Below are 21,877 nucleotides of genomic sequence, written 5' to 3'. Positions count from 1 at the left end.
TTTTTTTTTAAAGGCACATTTTTTTCTATGTTACCTTACCAAGTTTCCTAGGATTTGGATCTTCTGTCGCAAGGCTTCACCAATCTGTCTTACTATTTCTCCTCGTTTAGGGGCTGGAATCTAAGTAAAGAATAGAGTTTTACTGACCAATTTAAAAGATTAAAGCACTTAAAATTGAGCAGCATATCAAGTCTGTTACTATAGTAGAATCCAAAGCATCACTGATTTGAAAGCTTTTCACAGGAACACTAAGTCCTAACCCTGCTACTGAAAAAAAAGAGTTTTCATATAACTTATCATAGGCTGTATAGAGCTCTAGTATTGCTTTACATGCAATTAAAAACTGTGATATCAGAATGCTCATTAAATTAAAATAGTACTTCTGGAGCTTCATTTACATAATAGCACACATATTTTTGTTACAAAAAAGCCAATCTATAAATCACTTTATAGAAACATAGATCTAAATTAATGGAAAAGTATTAATTACTCTTGGGTCAGCTGAATCAACATATTTAAAATGTCAATTCTAATTGTTATGGCATTCGAGCTTTAAAGAACAAGAAAAAATAATACTAAGAAAATGATGAGAATCTCAAAGGAGGCAATGACACAGAAAAGTTAAGAACACTTGTTTTCAAACGTCTTTAACTGAATCATAAAGGAAGTGAAGTATTCTGTGAGGCAAAAGTGAATTCTAGGAATGGAAGTACCCTCTGTGATCAAAGGAGACAGATGCTGTTACTCTATGTACATGAAAAAAAAGAGACAATGGCTAAGCAGATTTTAATGATTAGAAAACACAAACTTAAGCCATTTGTTGCTATAACTAATAATAAAGGGTCCTACAGTTTGGATTCAGTCCTCTACCTCTTTTTGTAAGAATATAAAGCAGCTTTGTCTTTGAATGATTTGTCAAATTGGTCCACTAGTTATTGGCATTCTAAGACAAAGTCTCAAGTTTAACAAATGAAAAATACAGCAAAGAGGGAGATCTATCAAAACCATATCTCAAACTATACTATGAATGATAATTATAAAACTATTTGATATGGTTAAAAAACAGGAAGGCAATGAATAGAGAAGAAATCAAACACAGTAGCATAGGTTTCAATAGATTCAAAGACTACATTATTTGTAAAAACTACAGGGAAAACACAAAATCAGTATAGCAGAATATAAGTACTGACCAACATCAACCTTCATATACCAGTTTATTTAGTTATTCCCCAAATGATGGACATCCCCTTAATTTAAAATTCTTTGCCACCACAAAAAAAAGCAGTTATAAATATTTTTATACAAATAGGTCCTTTCCTTTTTCTTTTTAACTGTCTGGGAAACAGATCTAGTACTAGATAAAAGATATACATTCTTTGATTGGGCAAAATTCCAAATTGCCCTCCAGCAATGGTTTGATCAGTTCACAGCTCCATTAGTGCCCAATTTTGCCACATCCCCTCCAACATTTATCATTTTCCTTTATTGCCATATTAACCAACCTGATAGGTGTGAGATGTTTTAATTTGCATTTCTTTAACCAAGAGGGATTTTTTGCTAGTTTTGAATATTAATTTTTAGTGTCTTTTTCTAAAAAGGATGTATTTCCCTCATTCTCTTTATTATTTATTTTCTCAATCTGTTCTAGACTTGTATTCCATTCATGTCCCTTATACTTACTTAATCCTTTATTTTTTATATATGTGAGGTGACATTACTTTAGCTTAATCCCATTACTGACTCTCCCAAGAGGTTAAAATAAAGAACTCAAAAGGCTAAATTGGCTAGGAATTGGGCTTGCTTAGTTCCCAGAACTTGGAAGACTAAATTTTATTTATTTTTTTAAATAAAAAATCTTTATTTACATAAAAAATATTTATTTATTAATTTTATTTTATTTTTTAACCCTTACCTTCCATCTTGGAATCAATACTATGTATTGGTTCCAAGGCAAAAGAGTGGAAGCACTTACTTCCCAGGGTTATTTTAAGGATTAAATAATATTTGTAAATACTTAGCATAGCACCAACAGATAGTAGGTGCTTAATAAATGTTTATTCACCTCCCTTCTCTCCTTCCTTCCTCCTTGCTAGGTGAATAGACTAAGGCAGTGATGGTGAACCTATGGCACAGGTGTCAAAGATGGCACATGGACACTCCATCTTTAAAAGGCTCACCATCACTGGCCTAGGGTCCATGATCATTCCTTAACCCAGAACATCACCCCTGGAAGCAGGTCCTATCCTCAGTCCACACTGGATCTGTAACCTGGGACTGGGTGGTGGGTAACAAAACTATCCTCCATTACTTAGGTATATATCAAGGACCTATCTTGTTTGAGCATGGATATTGTCTCTCCCTGAGCTAGAATGGTTGGCAGGGCACTCTTGGCCACAGGCTTTTCAGTCTATCTTTTTATGCTGACTTAGACTAGAAAAATGACTCACTGACTTTTTCTATTCCATTAGGATTTTTTAGTTTGTATTTTTGGTTTGTATAAGTTTTGCTGGGAAGTAGGGGGTAGGAAATTTGTAATATTTCCTGCCATCTTGTCCACCCTCTATACCAACTCCCTTTGTATAGCAAAAAACTGTAAACCATTATGTTTATTAGAGAATGGCTATGAAATGTGCTTATTAGAGAATGGCTATGAAAATTATGGCATATGAATATAATCAAATATGCACCTAAGAAACAATGAAATGGAGAGAATTCAAAGGAAACTTGGAAGACATCTATGAACTGATACAGAGTCCAAACTAGGAGAACAAATTATGCAAAAATAACACTTTTAAATCAAAACAATTTTGGAAGACTTTAGAATTCTGAGCATTACAATGACAAATTATGACTGTAAAAAACTGAAGACAAAACATGTTACCCTCTGACAGAAAAATGATTGACTTAAAATGCAAAACGAGATAGATTTTTTAACATGGCCAATATTGAAATTTCATTTGACTACATACATTTTTATGAGTTTTATTATTTTTCCAATTTTCTTTATTTCAGCATAGAATATGAGGTAATATTATAACTATATATAATAATAAGGTAGAATAAGCCTTTTAGGTGAGGGAAAAATTAAGATAGAAGTAAAAAAAATTTTAAAAACAACTACACAAAGCTCCCAGTGTTGTTTTGCTGAGCAAAGTGGAAATATCCAACTGAACAATTTGAATCAAACAAATGAACAAAGTGTCAATAAATGCAGCAGGTCTTGTGATATCTCTGGAAACTTAAGATGCAAAGAGCCTTAAATTTGATCAGACTCTAATCACTGATCACTCACTCCTCCCAGTTGCTACTTACACCTAAAGACTTTGATCTCACCAAATGTTAGCCACTCCTGCCCACTTGGATCACTCTTCTCATCTGAAGTTAATTTAAACTGGTCCCTTCTACCTCACGTACTCTCCCATGTTATGCAAAGATATCCCCCACCACTACCACAGCTCCTCTGACCTTTGTTGCTGCTTTGATAGTCCTCTTTGTTTTCAGATTGATGTGGTTTTCAGCCAGTTTGGCTAACAGGTACCAAAATAGTATGTCACACAGAACTTCATTTCTAACAATGACACTGTCACATCACCTCCATTATACGAACTAATTCCAACTTTCTACTGCCAAATTTGCCCCTCTGATAGAGAAAAAGTTTTCCCAGACCAGCATAGAAGTATATTCCTGAAGTAAATGTGTAGCAACCCCAACCCTTTCCCCACACAAATTTAAAACAATGAAAAGCAACTTAAAATGTGCTAGTAAATTTTTAAAAAGAAAGAAGCTCCTAGAGCAACAAATAAAAGAGGTTTTTATAAAGTGAAGTTCTTCAGCCAAGAGGAAATTAAGTATATCATCATGTTAATGGATACTAGGAAAGTAGCCAATATTATTTCTTTTCTCAGATTAAAAGTAGCCAATTAGCCAATTTGTACTTTAAGGACTCTTGTTGTGAAGTTGTGTCTGATTCTATGTGACCCCATTTGGGGTTTTCTTTGCAAAGATACTTGAGTAGTCTGCCATTTCTTTCTCCAGCTCATTTTATAGATGAGTTAACTGAGGCAAATAGGGTTAAAAAGACTTGCTCTGAGTCGCTTAGCTAAAGTATCTGAGGCCAGATTTAGGCATTCTATCCACCATGCCACCTGAATGCCTTTACTTTAAAGGTAATGAATCTGTTTCTAACTCATTTCTAGCTTTTGTGATTGTTTCTTTAATTTTTAGTAAAATTTCCCTTGAAATAAATGGAGTTCATCTATGAGAGCTAGAAGAAAACTGATGCAGAGATGAAAATTTAATTCTTGCTGAAGTTTTCCCTTCACTGATAAAAGAAGGATACATTAAGAGAGCATATTAGGTGTGTGTGCATGTGTATGTTGACAACTTTCCTAGGTGTGTGTATATATCCATATATACACATTTTTGCATTTTAATTATGTTTTATATTTTAATATTAGTTGCTAACACAACCACAAGAATCACTGTAATTGTGTAGTGCTGAATTCTCTCTTGCCCTCAAAAACCAAAGGCCAAGTGAAGGTTCTGCCTACTACATCCCCTTATATCCAGTTTGTTCCAACCACTAACTCCCAACTAATACAGATTCAAGAGAAATAGTAATGGATGTGGCAGGTGTAAAGTAGAGTTAGAGGCTAAAACTTTAGCAAAAAGCAGAAAAAAAATATCATCAGAGACTCTGAAAGGACCCCAATAGTGATATAGAATGAACACTGTACTTGGAGTCAAAGAATTCAGACTCAAATTCCCCAAAAAAAGTTTGACTAAATGACTTCAAATATACTTCTATTTCTAAATCCATGTCCAACCATTTCTGAATGAGTGTTTTTTCTAAAATATACTTATTGAGAAACGAGAATTCACTACAACAATTCAAGGAAGGCAGCCTATTTTACTCCTAGATATCTAGCTTGACTGTTAAGAAACTTTTTCCTTAAAATAATCCCAAATTTTCAGCTTTGTAATTTCTATACACTGTTCCTAATTCTATCCTCATAGAATAAGTAGTCCCTCTTCCACATAAAAAGTCCACAAATATTTGAAGAAAGCTACCAAGTATGTCTCTCTAAACCTCCTAGCTGAATATTTCCCATCCAGCATTTATTCCATGAGTACATTTTTTCAGTAAGCAAAGGTAACAATTGTTTTTTATGGTCTACATATGTACTCAAAGTAAATCTTTACATATATGTAAAACTATTTCAGCACGAATTTTTCATACGTTATTAGTGTTTCACACATGAATATTACCATAACATCTTTGGATGTTCTGTCTAGGAAAGATAAACTTAGCTTAACAAATTCCAAGTTAAGAATATTTTTGGTCCTGTGAAGGAAAATAAATTCTAATTTATATAAGAAACTGGTTAAACAAAAATTTAGCAAAGATATGAAAGCTTGATCATTATTTCTGTCTGATGAATATAGCTGAATCTAACTTCTAAATGCTCTTGTATCGTATTGTTATATGTTATGATGATAATAACAGATAATTTGGAGAAGCAGATAAATGTGTCAGGGCCAATAGACCTTCAAGTCAAGAGCCACAGATTGACAGGCCTCAGTGAGAAAAGGAGGGGTTTAGACACTCCTGGATCTCAAGCCCCTCCCCCCTAAACAGTAGCTGTTTTCAGTTGGAAGATGGAGACTGGCTAAGATTCTTCTGGTAAATTTCTGATATGGTTGAACCCCAATGATGTTCCCTTTCTTTAATTTATATTCCTCACAGGTCTGATAGAGGAAGAAGTAGAAGCTAGCTATCTAACTGATGAGGACAGAGATGATCTTCTTAAAACTGACAGCAGACAGGATTCAAACTGGATGAAGAGATTTGAGTTGTGAGTATTCCCCCAAATAATTTCCAGGCACAGATATTGAAGGTAAAGGTTATATTAAGAAGTAAAAAGGAAAACTAAAGTAGTTAATGAAGGTATTTGAATAAGGAAAGGTGACCCTGAACTATTAGGTTGAAGCTGCGCTCCCCCCCCCACAGAAGGGGATGAAGGCACTTAACTAAAACTGGTTCTCTTGCTATTAATGAATATTTTTATTCTCTAATCACTAAATATTTGTTGCAGTGAAGTTGATAAAGATCAACCCTATTAAACAGGCTAACTAACCCTTGTGTAGAAACCACACTGGCTTATGCCACAATGGCCACTCAGGTGAACCCCACGTCTGGAGTAGAAAGCAGAGTGTCTGCTCACTTCAACCTCCACAAAGTAACTGCCAACTCCTCTCAACTGCCCCCTCACCCAAAGTTCTCCAGGGAGGTCCCCTGGAATTCTGGGTGAGCCTGTCCCTGTATCTTTGCAGGGATTCCATGCTTTCCATCTTCACATAACAGTAATTTCCCCCTTTTCTAGTAGGAATTTCCACTGGAAATTCTGCAGGCTTAAGATATTGTAGCACAGATTACCTACCCTGTCTGCATTAAACTTAAATCACTTCCTAAATGTCCTATTCCAAACCCCTTAACAGTCTTGCTTACTATACTATCTACCCCTATCTAAGGAGGGAAAAAGGAAAGTATAAACAAGGGAAAAAACAGGTTTTGGAATAAAATATCATAACAAATGTAACAAATTATCACAAACAGAAAATCCAAAACTGCAACAATTATAAGTTGCAAGCACTACCCCTAAAGCATACAATGCAAACATCTTTGAAATACATTCAAAGCAAAAATGTAACCTACAGATCTTCTAAAACTTGCTCCTAACTCATAACAAAAGAAATATGGTAAAACTCTATATGCAAAATAAGTTTCCATGTTAGTACCTTACTTAAGCCAAGTTAGTGGTGTTAATCCTTAATTTTAAATTGTTAGTATATTAATTTCATTTTGTTAGTCATTAATATATGTACACTATATACATTACCTATTCTTATAGACTATAGTGACTCTCCCTAACTAACTCTGTATTTCAAAGATCCCTAAAGCTATCTTTCCCTAAGATGTTAGTAATTCTATCCTATGGGTTAGTAATTATAATTCAGGCTATCCACAATGCCTATTTGCAAATGGAAGTTCCCTAGATGTCTACCAAATCAAAAAACAAACAATGGATCTTTTGATATGTTAGAGATCCTAGGATACCCTTCCAGTATATACAGCTATTCACATATAATATGTACATATAATACATATATACAGAAGAGACTCTCATTTATCTACATGAGGTCTATATCAAAAAGTTGACAATCAGTTTGTGTTATGTCCAATGAACTAAAGAGTGCTGATGTATGCACATACTTGCCCTTACTGCAAGGATCTTCTGGCCCACTGGAGAATCATAATTCTCTTTGTGTAGCCATATGTGGTGTGGCATGTAACTACCGTGTGACGTTTCATTTGTGCAATGTAAATAACATGATATTACTGCTCCATGTATATCTTCCTTCCAGTCCTCTTCCAGCACAGTACTTAATAAAGATTACAACACTCTTGTGATTGTTCATTCCTTGGTATTGCCTCTGCTGTGAAGTTCTACAGCTTCTAGCTTCTGTGTTCTTTGTTTCTTCCCCTGTACTGCAAGCATACTTGTCTGCCATCTATCGTCTTGTCTGATGGTTGACTTGTCACCTTCTTAATCAGGAACATTAGTTGTTGTGATGGAATTGTGTTAACTTTGTATTGTTTTGTGTTGCAAAAAAATTTTGCATTTTTCTCTTGTTTTTCCTTTTTAGAATTTCAAGCAGTTCATTCGTTTTAATAATAACCGTCTGTTTGCTGTGGATCTGGCAGTGCATTCATTTCATTTTGCTCTATGTCAGAAGGTTCTTCATGATGTTCTTCATCTACAGCATGTTTTTAACAGGCTTCACATGCGTGATGTGGAACCACAGGTCCCTATTCTCAACTTTCACACAAGTTGGGCTAGTTAATAGCACCTGGAAAGGCCCAACCCATTTAGGGTCTAGAACAGATTTTCTTGTAAAGTTCCTTATATAGACCATGTTTAAGCTGATGTAAGCTAAAGTCTAAAGGAACTCTCTGGGTTAACAATCCAAGTTTGTGCAATTCATCCAGTCTCTTTTTTAAAGTTTTTATATATCTATATAGCTGACATTCAGCTCCAATGTGTGACAAGAGAGCTGACTTCTGGGATGAACTATGCCATGGAGAGTGCCCATACAGGAATTCATATGGTGACAATCTTGTGTCACTACAGGGTTGACTTCTTAAATAAAAAAGAACAATGGAGAGTGCTTGTACCCATTTCAGATGGCTTTCAGAACACACTTTCCCAATGAGAGTTTTAACTCTCTTATTGCAGATTTCAATTTGCCCTGAGGATGAGGGGTGATAGACTGAATGTAAACTTCTCTTTATCCCCAAGTTCTTAAAAATCTCATGCAAGATGTTCTGGGAAAAGTGATCCATGGATCAAATCTATTCTAGCTGGTACAGAGAATCTCGGAACTATCTCTCTCAAAAGTGTCTTCACCACAAAGGCTGGTTGTTTTTCTTTGCAGGGAACACTTCTGGCCATCGAGTCAACCTGTCAATGATGACTAGGGCATATTTGTATCCTTGACAATTGGGCATTGATATATAATCGATCTGCAAGAACTCAAACGGGGTATATGCCAATTGTCTGCCTCCTAGTCCTTTAATTCTGGTCATGCCCTGATTGTATTGCAAGCAAACTTTGCATTTCTGGCAAGTTCTAATTGCACAAGTGAGCCGTCCAGTGCCTTCGAATACCATCCACTAAGGACTGGGTCCCATAATGGCCTTTGGCATGCAAAAATACATAGGGTATTATATAAAGATCTTGGAAGAATGGGTTTGTCCTCACTAGAAAACCATATACCTCTCACTAATTTGGCCCCTAGATTTTCTACCCAGTCCTTCACTTCCCTCAGGGAGTATGCCTGTTTTAGATCTGCTTTATCCACCAAGGAGAAGTTCAGCACATGGATACGGCCGAATCGGGCACCGAACTTGGCAGTTATATCTGCCCTCCTGTTTCCCAATGAGACTTCATCCATACCCTTTTGATGTGATCGGCAATGCATCACTGCCACTTCCTTAGGTAACTGGACAGCTTTCAGGAGTTGGTTTATAAGACTCCCATAGACTACCTCCTTCCCACCAGCAGTTATATATCCCCGATATTTCCAAATTTGGCCTGTACAATGTACTACATTAAATGCATTATTTACTATCAGTCCAAACATTCAACCTTTGACCCTGGCCAATTTCTAAAGCTCTGGTGAGACTCAGGATTTCAGCCCCTTGAGCACTCATGGACTTAGGTAGAGCTGCATACCATAAAGTCTCATCTTGAGTCACTACAGCTGTGCCTGAATACCATTCTCCATTTACCACAAATGCAGAACCGTCGGTAAACAAAGTGAGATCGGGAGAGACCAAAGGAGTATCGGTCAGGTCATCTCTCATTTTCTGAACTATGTCCAAGGTTTCTGCACAGCTATGGATGGGTTCCCCTTCTAACGGTAAGTCTGGCAGTGTAGCTGGGTTGATCTCCTTACAAAGATGGAAAGTTAGGTTCTCATTGCCCAGCAACACAATTTGACACTGGGATAAGCGCTAGGATGTAAAAGCTTGCAGGTTGCTGTTTTTCAAGATGGTATCTATTTGATGAGAAGAGTACAGCATAATCCTGCATCCCAAAACCAGATCAGAAGATTTCTTAACCATTAGGGCTGCAGCTGCAATTGCTCTCATACAAGGTGGCATCCCCCTAGCCACAACATCTAGCTGGGAGCTATAATAGGCTGTTGGTCTGAACTGATCCCCAAGAATCTGCATCAACACTGCACTAGCTATTCCCTTGTCCTCATGCACAAACAGGTGAAATGGTTTTGCATGGTCAGGGATACCAAGTGCAGGACTGGACAACACTGCTGTTTTCAGTTTTTCTATAGCATGCTTGTGCTCCCAGTCAGTTTTAAAGGTTCTGAGACAGTGTTCCTAGTCAAGTCTGTTAGAGGTTTTGAAATCAGACTATAACCAGGTATCCACTGCCTACAGTAACCCGTGATACCTAATATTGCACAGAGCTGCTTCTTGGTCTTAGGTATGCACGGCTTCTGTATATGTGCAACTCTCTTTTGGGAAATCCATCTTATACCCTTTTCTAACACAAACCCGAGGTACTCTACTCGTGGCAACACCCACTGAATCTTATTTTTGTAAATTTTGTGTCCCCTTTTACATAGCTCTTGCAACAGATATTTGCTGTCCCTTTGACAGACTCAAGCAGTTGGTGATATTAGCAAAAGGTCATCCACATAATGTACTAGCTTGCTCTTAGTGAATATGATGGACTCAAGATCTCTTTGCAGGATTTGGCAAAAGATATTTGCACTTTCCGTGAAACCTTGTGGAATTGTTGTCCAGCAGTTGTTTGCCCTCCCAGGAAAATGCAAAAATCTTCTGTCTGGACTCATGCAGGGGTACAGTAAAATATGCACAGCACAGGTCCACGACTGTTAACCAGGCCGCATTACTTGGAATCTCAGCGATGATATTTGGCGGGCTAGGTACCACTGCATGTCCCTTCTTAACAAAATTGTTCACTGCTCTCAGATCCTGCACAAAACACCATTGTGTCTTGCCATTTGGATCTTTCTTTGGCTTCTTAATGGGCAAAATTGGTGTGTTGTACTCAGATATAGTGTAGACCAAAATGCCTTGTTCCAGGAGACTTTGGATAATGGGCCTGATACCCTCTGTGGCCTCTTTGCTCAACTTATACTGAGGGATTCTAGGTGGAGTACCCTCTTTCACCTCGATCTTAACTGGGGTGGCAGATTTTAAAATTCCCACATCAGTTGAATGCTTAGCCCAAACTGCCTCTGGGATATCTTCCGGTATTTCAAAGATACTCCCCATGTGTTGTTCCTCCTCATCACCCTCCACTTGCCCTAGGAATAGCAAGGGATGATGTTTGAGTGACTGTTTGGGTAAGTGTAGGAATATCTGTCCTGACTTATCACACTGGATAGTGGCACCCAATTTACAAAGAACATCCCTCCCCAGGAGATTGGATGGACAACTAGGTACCAACAAAAAGAATGATCTAAAGTGATTGGGCCTATTTTCACCATCTTAGATCTTAGCTTGGGCACCAACTCCATTTGCCCAGTGGCTCCTTTTAGTGCACAATTTTCTGGTGCTGATGTCAACACAGACCGGGTTGCTCCAGTGTCAATAAGAGCAGGATAGATTTGATCTCCTATTGTCACCGTAACCAAAGGTTCCCTGTCTTTAGCTGTCTGATCAACAGGTACCAAAGGTGTTTCTATCTCTATGTCCCCCAAATCCCACTGATCTTGTTCTAGGATTTCTGTCTGTGCTGGCTCAGGATTCTGTGAGTGTAATGATGGTAAGTCTCCTTCAAAAATGGCTTGTTGGACTGCCTATCAGTGTCAAAGTGTATTTCAGTTTTCCCAGACCATGAGTAAGGTAGAGTGTCCTTCTCTTCACTGAACATGCTTTGCTGGACTTGAGCAAAGTTAGATTCAGGAGAGGTATTTCTCTGCATTAAAGGAAATTCTACAGAATTGGGAATGTGTTTTTGGTTCATGACTACATCCCAATCCTGTGAGTCTATGCTTTCTTCTTGTATTTGTTTCCTAGACTCCATGTCAGTAAAAGGAAACTTAACTCTAAATGTATTTTGCAAAGGAAACAAAGTCAGTGTTGTAGATTCTTCCTTTGTCCCTACTGATGTCATTTTGTTCCTCTCTTGGCTACTGACATTGATGAAACTGAATTCCTTTAAATGCATTAATTCAGAATCTACTCCAAAGGCAGCTCTCTTTGGAGTATCACAGGCTTGAAAGTTTGGTACATTGTCATGCACTTGACCCTGAAGTAGGCTTGGTACAAATTCCCTAGCTCCAGGATCTAGCTTTAAAATTCCTCTAGTATTGTAGCTACTAGAGTTTTCACTTTCCCTTCCAGCTTCCCTAGTTGGTGATAGAGAAGAGGTTGTCCCTGTGTCTGAGAATGTAGCACTTTCCTTTTCAATGGTCTACAGGAGCCCATCTCCCTTGTTGACACTGTCTGTTTCCAAGAGATCCCCATTAGAACACCTGTCTATAATCATTGCCCTTGCTATTTGATCTTGCTGTACATGTAAATGATCCACAGTCTTACTACAGAATGGTTCTGTCCCCCCATAGTGAGAATCAAGAAATGCTACTTTCTTCAATCTTTTATCAAGAACTTGTGCAGATGTGCCTGGTTTTCTGTCAGTGTACCCCATATCACTATTTCCTTTCCCATAAATTCTCTCCTTAATTTCTATTATATCCTCCTCCATTTGCAACTCCTCCTCAGTCATATCTTTGTAACTTTGTGTTACCTCCTCCAACCCATAACTCATAATATATTCTGCACCCATTTTGTTCTTCTCACATTCCTTTGCTACATCATTATCACTGCCCTTCTCTTTTCTTGCAACAACTGCTTTCTCTAAGGCTGCTTCCTCGGTTCATAAGGTACGAGGTCTAGCTCCTTGGGACAGGTATTCTTCCATTTTTGACAAGCTTGGAGACTTACTAAACTTGGCACAGTCATGGTCACAACATCTGGCCTTCACCTTATCACTGTATCTAGTATTGTTGTCCCTGTTGTTATTATTATTGGTGTTACTATTGTATCTGCAATTATAGTATGTATTCCTCCTGTTGTTATTGTTATTATTCCTATTTCCAAAGTTAATCTGGGACTTATATCTACAATTCCGTACCACGTGGCCAATTTTTGAACATAGGAAACATCTCTTTACTTTGTTGTTAGCACTGCCACTAGAAGATTGCCTAGGCCTGCTTTGGCTCCTCTGATTGGTGGACATCAGAGCCATATTTTTTATTTCTTCCACCTCCCTGGCCTTCTGAGCTTCCCTCAATTGCTTTTTTAGCTCAGCAATCTCTCGATCTTTTTCAGAGGTTCTAGATGGTTTAGATTCACTATCCTTCAAGTCATGGACATAAGCCGCTGTCTTCCTCAATTCCTCAATGGGCATGGTCTCCCATTGTGGGCAATGTAGTCTAAAATATGTCTGGATATAGTTTTGACTCCTTTTCACAAATTGCCTCCTGACATGCTCAATGTTGTCCTCAGCAGTCAGGGGATAGTCTCCCCAGCTTCCAGCAGTCTGTCTAGGTATATGCTCATGTGTTCCTCCTCCCCCTGCTTCAACTTTTCAAATGAGCCCCACGGATTTGATCTTCTGGCATGAAGTCTCATTGCCTCTGCCAAGTCCTCCCTGCATCTCCTAAGATATGTCATATTTGCATGGGATGACAGCTCCAGATCTTGATGATGCTCTGGCCAAGATGCAAGATTGGGATTGGTGAGTGAGGCTGTCCCTGTATCTTTGCAGGGATTCCATGCTTTCCATCTCCACATAACATATATTAACTGTAGAATCCCCCCCCAGGTTCAGAAAAAGTTTCCACTAGAAAGCTCCATTTACAAGGTTCACTAAACCAGAGGAACTACAAATAAATGGGCCCCAAACTATCTTTTGGGAGTAGATAACAAAAGGAATGTGAAAGATCAATTTAGTTTCAGCTATATCCTTTATTTGATCTTTCTTATACCATAGGATCATGGTGTCAGGTCTAGCACTGAAAGGAGCCTCAGATAAGTCATCTAAACCATTTAAAAGATGAGGAAACTGAGGCCCAAGAAGATGAAGTAACTTGCCCAAGATCCCACAGATAGTAAGTATCAAAAGCAAGGTCTGAACCCAGATCCTCAGTCTATAAGCCAGTGCTTCTACCATATTATGTGGCTCCTTCCTCTGAAAAAGGCAAGTTGACTTGTCTGGACCAGCAGAATAATCTCTAAATGCTACCAAGAACATTAACACTTGCCTCAAGGCACTCTCTAGGATCCAGCTGACTCACAAGACAGATATTTAATAACTGGTATAATTGAGCTGCTTTACCATTAGATAAGCTATAGTAAAACTAGGATATTTCCCTAGAAAGTTAGACTTCATTTCATCCAGAAAGTTTAAGGCAACATTCCATGGATCCAAAAACTAATCATTGCTTCTCAAAACTTCTTCTACTCTCATTTATTTAGGACATTTCACTAACCCTCCCCTCCCACCCTGCCCCCCAAAACATTATAAAAAGAAAAGTAAAAGCAAATAAATTCTGTTAATTGAGTAGAACTTACATCTGCCCATATTTTCCAGGCTTCTTTCGCTTTCTTTAGTGTTTCTTCATAGTCCATCAGGTTGGCCTGGTGGAAGGAATGAATGGGGAAGGGGACAAGCAGGAAGAAAGGCAAAAGGAAAAGTTACCGATAATCACTCAGACTACACAAATGTATTTATATATGTGTATATATAGTACAACCTTAATTATCTTAGAAAGATGAGAATATACATGTATTTTATGAATATACATCCATACATTTGTATATATGTATATATAAGTGCATGCATGTTTACATGCATATATTCAAGTTCATTATATATGTATACTTGCATGTAAAGACATGCATATTTACATGCACATTTATATGTGTATAAAATACATCTATTCTCATCTTTCTAAAATGTTTTAGGAAATAATATTCCCCATCTGCTCCAAAAGAATTTCACAAACCCCAAAGATATATATTGACTGAGATTAGTTTTCTTTATAAAGTATCTTCCATTTTCCCATTCCTAGTCTTAACCCACATATCTTGACCAAAATAAAACAAAGCATGAATGACTCATAGAACATAACTAAGTACTAAGAAAAAATTCCAACAAATAAGCAAGATGAAAAGCATGGATTCATATGGTAAAAACAAAGCAGACAGAATATTTTATATTTTAAGGAGAAAGTTCATTTCTAGCTGGAGAATGATAAGGAAATCAGGGAAAGCTTCACATAATCAGATTATAGCCAAAAGAACACATTTTTCTTTTTAATGATTTATTATAAGTTTAAACATCAAATTTACCTATTTAACTTACTTTGCCATTATTTACAATTAAATAAATGAATTTCAAAACATGAAATCTCATTACACTTCAGTCACTTCCTGAAAATTATTTGTCCATTCACTTTTCCTCATGAGGTAGTTGTTAGTATGTACTCTGATCCATTTTCTCTTTTTTTTCTGCTTTAAAAAAACTATTCCACATTTCTTTATATTCCTTAGATTTGTTGGAAGTACTTGCTTTAAGGGAGATTATTGTCTAATAAACATTTTAACTATGTGTCTCAGGCATTGGGCTAAGCCAGAGATACAAAGGCAAGGAAAGGCAAAAAGAGAGTTCCTATTCTCATGGAAATGGAGGAAATAGAGGGAAAAACTTGCAAACAATTATGTATAAGCAATCTATATACATGACTAACTGGAAATAATCAACAGAGGGTGGGCGCTAAAATTAAAGGAAATTGGGAAAGGTTTCCTGTGGAAAATAGAACTTTAGCTGGAACCTAAAAGAAGCCAGAGAAACTAGGTGGAAGAGATAAGGAAAGAGCATTCCAGGGATGGGGGACAGACAATGAAAATTCCTGAGCTGGGAGATGGGAGAATCTTATTCAAGGAACAGTAAGGAAGCCAATTTCACTGGATCACAGAGTACATAGGCAAGAAAAAAAGAATTGCCAGGTAATGAAGAGCTTTAAACACCAGAGGATTTTATATTTGATCCTGGAGGTGATAGAAAAGCCCTACTGGAGTTACTGAGTCTAGATACCAGATCTGTGCTTTTTAGGAAAACCATTGTCGACATGGAATCTAGAGTCCCCAAACTTGTGGCTTAGTGAGATCTGATGAACCCCAAGTTTTAGAAATAGCTTGTAGGTTGGAGACCCCAAGCTTGTGCTTGTTCCCTGTTCCCGTGAGAATCCACCCTGAAGGGAATCTCAGACTAGCAGTGTTGTACCCAAATTTTAATACCTAACCCAGGTTCATGGCTGGAGGAAGAATCACACTGACAAAGCAATATGCAAGAAGAGGCTCATTCTTTACTAGCAATAATAGCTAGGGTCGCTAGGCAGAGAGGAGTGCCTGAACGACCCCTTGGAATTCTCAGCCAAGAGTTTATATAGAAATGTTTGGGGAAGGGGGTTGGTACATACATAATTATCAAGGTAGTGTCAGGGACAGGTGGTCAGGAAGCATCTGGGGAAGGAGGGTTTCAGGATCAGGGGTCTGGAAGCATTTGGCAAATATACATTAAATAGGCAAATATTGTAAAGCAGGCAAACAGACAAACCTTCCTCAAGAAGGTTAATATTCACCAGATAAGATAGCTTCAGTTTTAGGTTTATGATAGGGGGAGATAAGGAAGACTGTGCTGGGAAACCTTGGGGGTTGGGGGTAGCTTGTCCAGGCCAGAAATAGTTCAGTAGACTGCCAGACTGATTTTTAAATCCAACAGCAGTTGCAGACTGAATAATGGACCCCAGGGTAAAAGCTAAGTGACACTTTGGCGCAGTTGGTAGCATGTCAGTCTTGTAAGCTGAAGGTCCTGAGTTGGATCCCTGGAAGGGGGATGTGGTACAATGGGAGAAGCTTCTAAGGCAAAAGAGTCACTTAGCTTTTACCCTGGGGTCCATTATTCAGTCTGCAACTGCTAGTCTGAGATTCCCTTCAGGGTGGATTCTCACGGGAACAGGGAACAAGCACAAGCTTGGGGTCTCCAACCTACAAGCTATTTCTAAAACTTGGGGTTCATCAGATCTCACTAAGCCACAAGTTTGGGGACTCTAGATTCCATGTCAACACCATTTTGATAGTTGAGTAGAGGATAGACTACAGGCGCTAGGGAAGTCAACTAGTATGGTACTGGAATAATAAAGGCTTGATGTGAAGAGGTACTAGATGTCTGACTCTAGGGAATATCACTTAATGACCTCAGTCTCATCAACTATAAAATAGAGATAATACTTCCCAGGGTTGTTGTGAGGTTCAAATGAGAAAATATTTGTAAAATGCCTATGCTTAATAAACGTGTTTCCCTCCTATTAAAGTATGTCTGTCTTACTCAGTTTGTTTAATGTAAATGAAATTATGATAAATAATACTCTAATTTCTTCTATTTTTATTGAATTCTTTTCAACATTAAACTGGAATTCACTAATTATATCCTGTGCAATGAGTTCAAATCTAGCTCCAGCCAAATTGCTAGAATATTCTCTGAATATATTTGTTACATAATAAATCATTTTCCTAATTTTTATGTTCTCTGGGGTTTAATTCAAATACGAATCCTTTGTATAAATTTTTGGAATGCCTGGCATTCTCTTGGTCTACATTTATTTCTTGCCAATACAATATAAGATAGCACTTTTAGTTGTTAATAAATACTACATTTTTAAAGATTATCGTTCTCTGCTTAAAACATTTTTTAATTATTAATTACTACATGCTCTGTATAAGCCAAAAGAATTCATACACCAGCATAAACTTCAATAGTACACTTACCTGACGGACTCTTGCTATGGGTTCATTGTTAGCTGGACAGTAGCTTGTAACAACCTTTAAAAAAAAAGTCTGTCTGGTTAGAATATATTATCAGAAAAAAAAATTAGAAGTGGGAAGGATGAGGAGAAGGGGAAGATTAAATCCAAGACTCTGAGATAGACCAACAGATGGACTCTTTGGCATCAGGTAAATTTTCCCAGATTCATCTGCTGGAATTACAGTCATTCTTTATTGAAAGCACTGATTATTTGGAAGATTTCTTCCTGATAAGGTTTCAGTCAGTGTACCTAGTTTTTAAGTTCACTTTAAAAATACACAAGCTCTCAACCTGACTCTTACTTTCTCTTTTAATATTTAATCCTAATTATGCAGAAGGCATAATCTAATCCAAATCATTTTATAGAGGAGAAAACTGTCTTTGGGAAGCTGTAACTTGCCCAAGATCATGCCAGTCTTTAAGCAGCAAAACAGGATTTTGATTTCTATGAAGTTTTATAACTCTAGGGCTGCTCTCTTTAAGAAGCAAGGCAATAACTCCCACTCCGTCTTACCAAAAAAGCACTTAGGGTTCAGAAAGTTTTAAAAATTCTGAAAAAGCATAGAAACTCCCTATAGTAAAATGTGTTCTTTCTAGAGTATTTCCCAGCCTTAGATTCATATTTCCTACCAAGTAGAACTATTGTACATGGATCCCATTGCAAATACTTGAGTTTGCACTAGCTTAACATAAATATTCACAATTCTTCCTCTAGATTTAAGAACTTGAAATGTAGGGGGCAGCTGGGTGGTTCGGTGGATTGAGAGCCAGGACTAGAGATGGGAGGTCCTAGGTTCAAATTTGGTTTCAAACACTACCCAGCTGTGTGACCCTGGGCAAGAGCCAATACACAGTATTGACTCCAAGGTTGGGGGGAGGGGGGGGAGAGGTAGAGAGAGAATTTAAAATTTAAGGGTTTAAATTTCCGATAAAACAACCACAAAAACTCCAATGACTCGTGCAACCACAGCCCAAAACGGCAATAAATTTTGTAAATCAGGGAAGAGTCATTATGGCCTCCAGCTGTCTCTCTTAAGGAGTGAACTGCCTACTTACCTCTCCTCTTCCACCCCAAGCCCCATTATACACGCCTTCATTTTCTTCTTTGAGTCCAAGATCTTTCAACCAGGAATACTGGGGCTGATTTATCAGCAAAGTAGACATGAAGGCGGTCGGTTTGTTCCAGAATCTTAAGATCTTCCTCTTTCCGACGAGGACTTGCCGAGAAAGAGAAAAGGTTAGGGGCAGCATGACGGACACTAGAAGTCTGTACAAGGAAGTTGCAAAACCGCAACCCACCCCTGGCCGTAGCAGGTTCTAATTGGTCAGCCCAGAATCCCACCTCCCTGGCGCATCAGGCCAAGGCCTCTTTCTCCTACCCCAGCTAAGCAGAAAAAGACTTTGTTCTCCCTAAGATCTAAACTGCTGCTCCCTGAGACTCAAACTGAAAAAGATAATTCAAGAAAAAAACCAATTAGTGACTGCCACCTAGTGTTTGAAATAATAAAGCACTCAGAGGCGCTTCAAAAACCCAAGGACCGTTTCCCCCCCAAAATTTTTGCCAGCAACCAATCAACCCACAAGCATTTATTTATTAAATGCCTGCTACGGAGACAGCATGGATTTAGCATTGAGGATACAAAGAGAGGCAAAAAACAGCCCCTTCCCTCAAAGAACTGGAATTTCTCATGGGAGAAACAATGTGTAAATAACTAGAAATGTACTAGATAATAGAGTAAAATGAAGATAATCTCAAATAACAGGATCTGCCTGAGGAAGGGTGAGGACCAGGAAAGACTTCCTGCAAAAGGTAAGATTGAACTGAATCCTGAAAGAAACTAAGAAGCCAAGAGGCTGACTTGAGGAAGCAGAGCTTTCCTAGGCATGAGGGACAACTACTGGAGAAGCCCAGAGATGGAGATGAACTGGATCCTAGAATGGGAGGCAACAGTATAGTGTAAGAAAATAGAAAAAAGTGGAAGGGATAAGGTTGTGAAGGGCTTTAAATGCCAAGTGGGATTTTATATTTGATAGTGCAATAGGGAGTTGGATTGGAATGGAAAGAGATTTGGGGAAGGGATATCTCAAGAATCCAGGTATGAATCGATAATAGATTATACTAGAGGGGTAGCCTTATGCATTTTAAAAAGGAGACCAATATGAGAGATTTTGTATGGATAGAAACTACAAGTCTCAGGAATAAATTGAATTTTTGGATTTTTTTTTTTTTTGGTAAGGGGTCTAGGATAACACTAAGTGCTGGACCTGGGGTCAAGAAGATCTATGTTCAAAGTCAGCCTCAGCAATTACAATTTGTGTGACTGAAAACTGATCCTGAGATTGAAGTAGCTTCTGTTAACTTGGAAAAACGCGGGACTATTAAATAGTCATAAAACCACTCTTTAATCAAGGGAAAGGGGGATGAGGGCTACTTGGCCTCAAAGGAAATTGGGGAACTTATATACCCCTTGGGAAGATCCAGGGGCTGGGAGAGATGATTGACATTATACTGACTGGATACAATCAAGCTAGAGAAAGGGATCATAGCTAGAGGCTAGGGTGTAGGGGAAGGGGCTGCTTACACAATGGATACTAAAGGATGGACCCTGCCCAGGTGTGTCTTCCTGAGCAGGATCTCTGATACAATGGGGAAACTACCTAAGATAAAAAGGGTATTTAGCATTTACCCTGGGGTCCATTATTCAGTCTGCCACTACTAGCCTGAGATTCCCTTCAGGGTGGATTCCCACGGGAACAGGGAACTAGCACAATCTTTGGGGGTCTCCAAACTACAAACTATTTCTAAACTTGGGGTTCCTCATACCTCACTAAGCTACAAGTTTGAGGACTCTAGATTCCATGTCGACACTTCTTAGAAGACAAAATTACATTTCTAGAAGATAAGTCCAAGACATTCCCTAGCTTTCCAGAAGATCTGGTTTTGCTTGGACAGAGCAGAATTGAGATGAAGGTGAAAACGCCTGTTCTAAAGTCCTGGAAACTGTTTGACTCAGTAAATAAACAAGATAGTCCCTGTCCCGAGGGAATACAATCTGAGTGAGGAAGACAGCACATAAGTGGAAGTTGAAAAGCAATGCAAGGGAGAGGAATGCTGGGTGGAAGAAGATACTTGCCAGGGTTAGAAGAAAGCTTGGAAGTTTTGTTTCATCTTTTAAATATCAAACTCCCCAGTAGAATTTAAAGTATGTTGGGTTACTGTTCCATATTTTAAATATTTGAATATTCATCACTGTTTATCTTTTGTGTTTTAAATATTTTGTGTATGGAGGAAATTAACAACTGTTTCATAGCTAATCTAATTTATACATGAAGTACCTTTTTATTATGGTGTTTTTTTTTAACCTTTATCTTCCATCTTAGAATTAAGATGTGTATTGGTTCTAAGGCAGAAGAGTGGTAAGAGCTAGGCAATGGGGGGTTAAGTGACTTGCCCAGGGTCACACAGCTAGGAAGTGTCTGAGGTCAGATTTAAAACTAGGACCTTCTGTCTCTAGGCCTGACTCTCAGTCCACTGGGCCATTCAGCTGCCCCCTAAAAATTTAAGTGCCTTTTTAAAGAGGCTATGAATTCATTTTAAGAAGCCCTGACATATGAGTCAATCCTAATTTTTATTTTTTTTTTTAATTTAAATCCTTAGCTTCCCTCTTGGAGTCAATACTGTGTATTAGCTCCAAGGCAGAAGAGTGATAAGGGTAGGCCATGGGGGTCAAGTGACTTGCCCACGGTCACACAGCTAGGAAGTGTCTGAGGTCAAATTTGAACCTAGGATCTCCTGTCTCTAGGCCTGGCTCTCAATCCACTGAGCTACCCAGCTGCCCCTCAATCCTAATTTTTAAATGAGTTTTCTTAGAGCTCAGTGGTGGTAGCATAATGAGCCAGAGAGTATAAGGGGGAAAATAGCCATGTCCCTGGACTGAACTCAGTCTCTGTGATGTGGGTTCCCTTAGTGGATCAAGGTGTCCTTTCTCTCTTCAACTATCCATATTTATGTGCTAGGCCACTGGCCTTGATTTCCAAAAAAACTGGCAGGAATCTAATAACTTGACACATACTATATGCTTGTATGGTAACATTATTCTCTAGAATAGCTTACTAGAGGTGTCAAACTCAGGGCAGCAGGCTCCATTTGGCAGGCAAAACTGAATGAAGCATAAACTAAATTAAAATGTAATTGGGAAATGTATAACAAAATAAATAAAAATACAATATAGCATAATATTAATTACTGGTGTTTTTCAATCAAAATGCAGCCAACAGGAACCAATTTCTATCTGATTCTGCTGCTGTTGGTTTAGAAAATCATACTCATAACTCCTCCCAAATTCCTCACCACCAAAAAAATCTCTATTGCTTACACTTGGATTAAAGAA

The 21,877-nt window shown here is 38.1% G+C and overlaps 1 protein-coding gene across 2 annotated transcripts in view; it reads right to left on the bottom strand.

Moving 5' to 3' along the window:
• ALDH7A1 (aldehyde dehydrogenase 7 family member A1) overlaps window positions 1–18,737 on the bottom strand; it is a 52,858-nt gene extending 34,121 nt beyond the window's left edge. Inside the window, exons 1-4 of one of the 2 annotated variants that reach the window (XM_044662399.1) lie at window positions 18,543–18,737; window positions 17,450–17,503; window positions 14,192–14,257; window positions 40–120 (exon numbers count right to left, since the gene is read on the bottom strand). In XM_044662399.1, the coding sequence (XP_044518334.1) occupies window positions 40–120; window positions 14,192–14,257; window positions 17,450–17,503; window positions 18,543–18,737 (396 nt within the window). The remainder of the gene's footprint in view (window positions 1–39; window positions 121–14,191; window positions 14,258–17,449; window positions 17,504–18,542) is intronic. The other variant, XM_044662407.1, reaches the window with a different exon arrangement.
• Window positions 18,738–21,877: the final 3,140 nt, after the last annotated feature.

This window comes from Gracilinanus agilis, chromosome 1 (genome assembly GCF_016433145.1).
Source record: "Gracilinanus agilis isolate LMUSP501 chromosome 1, AgileGrace, whole genome shotgun sequence".
NCBI classification, from domain to species: Eukaryota; Metazoa; Chordata; class Mammalia; order Didelphimorphia; family Didelphidae; genus Gracilinanus; species Gracilinanus agilis.
Note: the sequence above shows the minus strand (reverse complement) of the source record. Positions and strands in the feature narration are given on the sequence as shown.